Genomic DNA, 1,733 nt, shown 5'->3' on the forward strand with positions numbered 1-1,733 from the left:
ACCAGCAGGCAGGCCGAGCAGGATCCTTCGGCTGGTGCGCAGGCAGGCCAGCACCGTCAGGTATGGCACCAGCACCGCAGCAGGATCACGGTGCTCTCACAGTCCCTTGGGCTATTCCCACCAGTTTGTCCTTCTGCAGCCCCAAATCTCGCCTCTGCCATCCCTGAGGGTGTCCTTCACCCATCACGTCCTCCAATCCCACCAGCTCAGCTTCCCCTGAAGCCCCCCAAGCCAGCACGCAGCCAGGGCAGCATCTCTGGCTATCGAACACCCCTGCCTACCCCTCCTGCAGGGCTTGTCACCGGGCTGCCCAGCCCCTGGCACTGGCCCAGCCACGGCTTCTCATCCCCTGGCTCTCCCCTGCAGGTGCTTCAGCTTCGGCATGGGCCCACGGGCATGCCGGCGGCTGCTGAAGGGCATGGCCAAGGTGAGCCGGGGCCGTGCTGAGTTCCTGAGCCCAGCCGAGAGGCTGCAGCCCAAGGTAATGCCCAGGAGGGGATGGGGGGGCGCAGGGGACAGAGGGGTCACCGCAGTGTCTGACGCTGGCTCCTGTCCCTGCCCCAGCTGATCAAGTCCCTGAAGAAGGCGATCGAGCCAGCCGTCAGCGACATTACCATCGACTGGTACGTCCCCGACAGCATGGAGGCTCTGCTCTCGCCCACCGAGCTCCCAGCCCTCTACCCTGGCGACCGCCTTGTCAGCTACTGCGTCCTCTACAGCATCGACCGCTTCCGCAACAGGCGCCCAACGGTACGACCGGCACCGCCCTGGCATGGCGACCTTCCTGGTGCCGCTGGCCTCTCCCTGTGCTGGGGGGCTGACAGCGATGCCCTCTCTCCACCAGGGCCAGGAAGGGGCTCACCAGGGCTCCTGCAGCTCAGCCTTCCCCTCCCAGGAGGAGGTGCCCAGTCCTGGGGAGAGCCGCCAGCCGCCCCAAAGCACCCCGACATCCAGGGATGCCTCCCTGGAGCTGTCTGCTGGGGGCACGGAGGTGTCGGAGCGGAGTGAGTGGGGCTGGGGCCAGGGCGGCGGGCAGGCGTGGGAGCCATGGGCTGATGGGCTGCGCTCTTGCCGGGCAGGTACGGATCCCATTTCGGGGGGAGACATCTGGAAGCGGATTTACCAGCCCTCCTACATCCAGGAGCAGTATGTCCTGACGCACTGCTCGGTCAGCACCGACCGCAGCCAGGGGCTGCTCTCCCGCAGCTCCACCAGCAGTGAGTCCACCGGCTCCCGCGACATGGCCCCCGAAGGCGGCTCCTTGGCCCCTGGTGCCGATGCCACCTCCCAGCAGGGCCAGAAGAGCCTGTCCCTCTGTGAGTCCTCCACCAAATCTGCCCCTCTGCCCTCTGCCCCGGCGGGCGCCAAGGTAAGGATGCTGATGGGGTGCAAGGGCTCACACGCAGTGGGGTTGCTCCCGGCTTAGTTGGGGTCTGGCTGGGGGACACAGCCACCAGGCTGGAAACCAGAGTGTTGTAGCCTGGGTTTTAAGGAAGGATCAGCTGTGGGTGTCCTGAGAAGGCTCCTCGGGTGGTTTTGTCCTACTCGAATGGGACAGCTGGGGACCAAGAAGCCGATCCCCCAGCTTCCCGGGCCAGTAGTCAGCTGTGTGGCTAACTAACTCCCTAGCCAGCTCTGATCCTTGGTGCTACAGAAATTAAGTTAAGCTATCTGGGCTGGCATCAGGTAAGCCGCCTGCCAAGCTGGAGAGGCAGGGGGGGGCTGGCAGCCCT

The 1,733-nt window shown here is 65.6% G+C and overlaps 1 protein-coding gene across 1 annotated transcript in view; it reads left to right on the plus strand.

The window, feature by feature from the left end:
- The window catches only part of VWA5B2 (von Willebrand factor A domain containing 5B2), a 17,261-nt gene that overhangs the window by 2,936 nt on the left and 12,592 nt on the right, over positions 1-1,733 (plus strand). The window contains 5 exon segments of the mRNA XM_035890026.1: positions 9-60; positions 367-481; positions 565-750; positions 845-1,004; positions 1,080-1,369. Coding sequence (XP_035745919.1) covers positions 9-60; positions 367-481; positions 565-750; positions 845-1,004; positions 1,080-1,369 — 803 coding nt within the window.

The sequence above is a fragment of the Egretta garzetta genome, unplaced genomic scaffold (assembly GCF_000687185.1).
Source record: "Egretta garzetta isolate BGI_Z169 unplaced genomic scaffold, ASM68718v1 scaffold172, whole genome shotgun sequence".
Taxonomy (NCBI): Eukaryota; Metazoa; Chordata; class Aves; order Pelecaniformes; family Ardeidae; genus Egretta; species Egretta garzetta.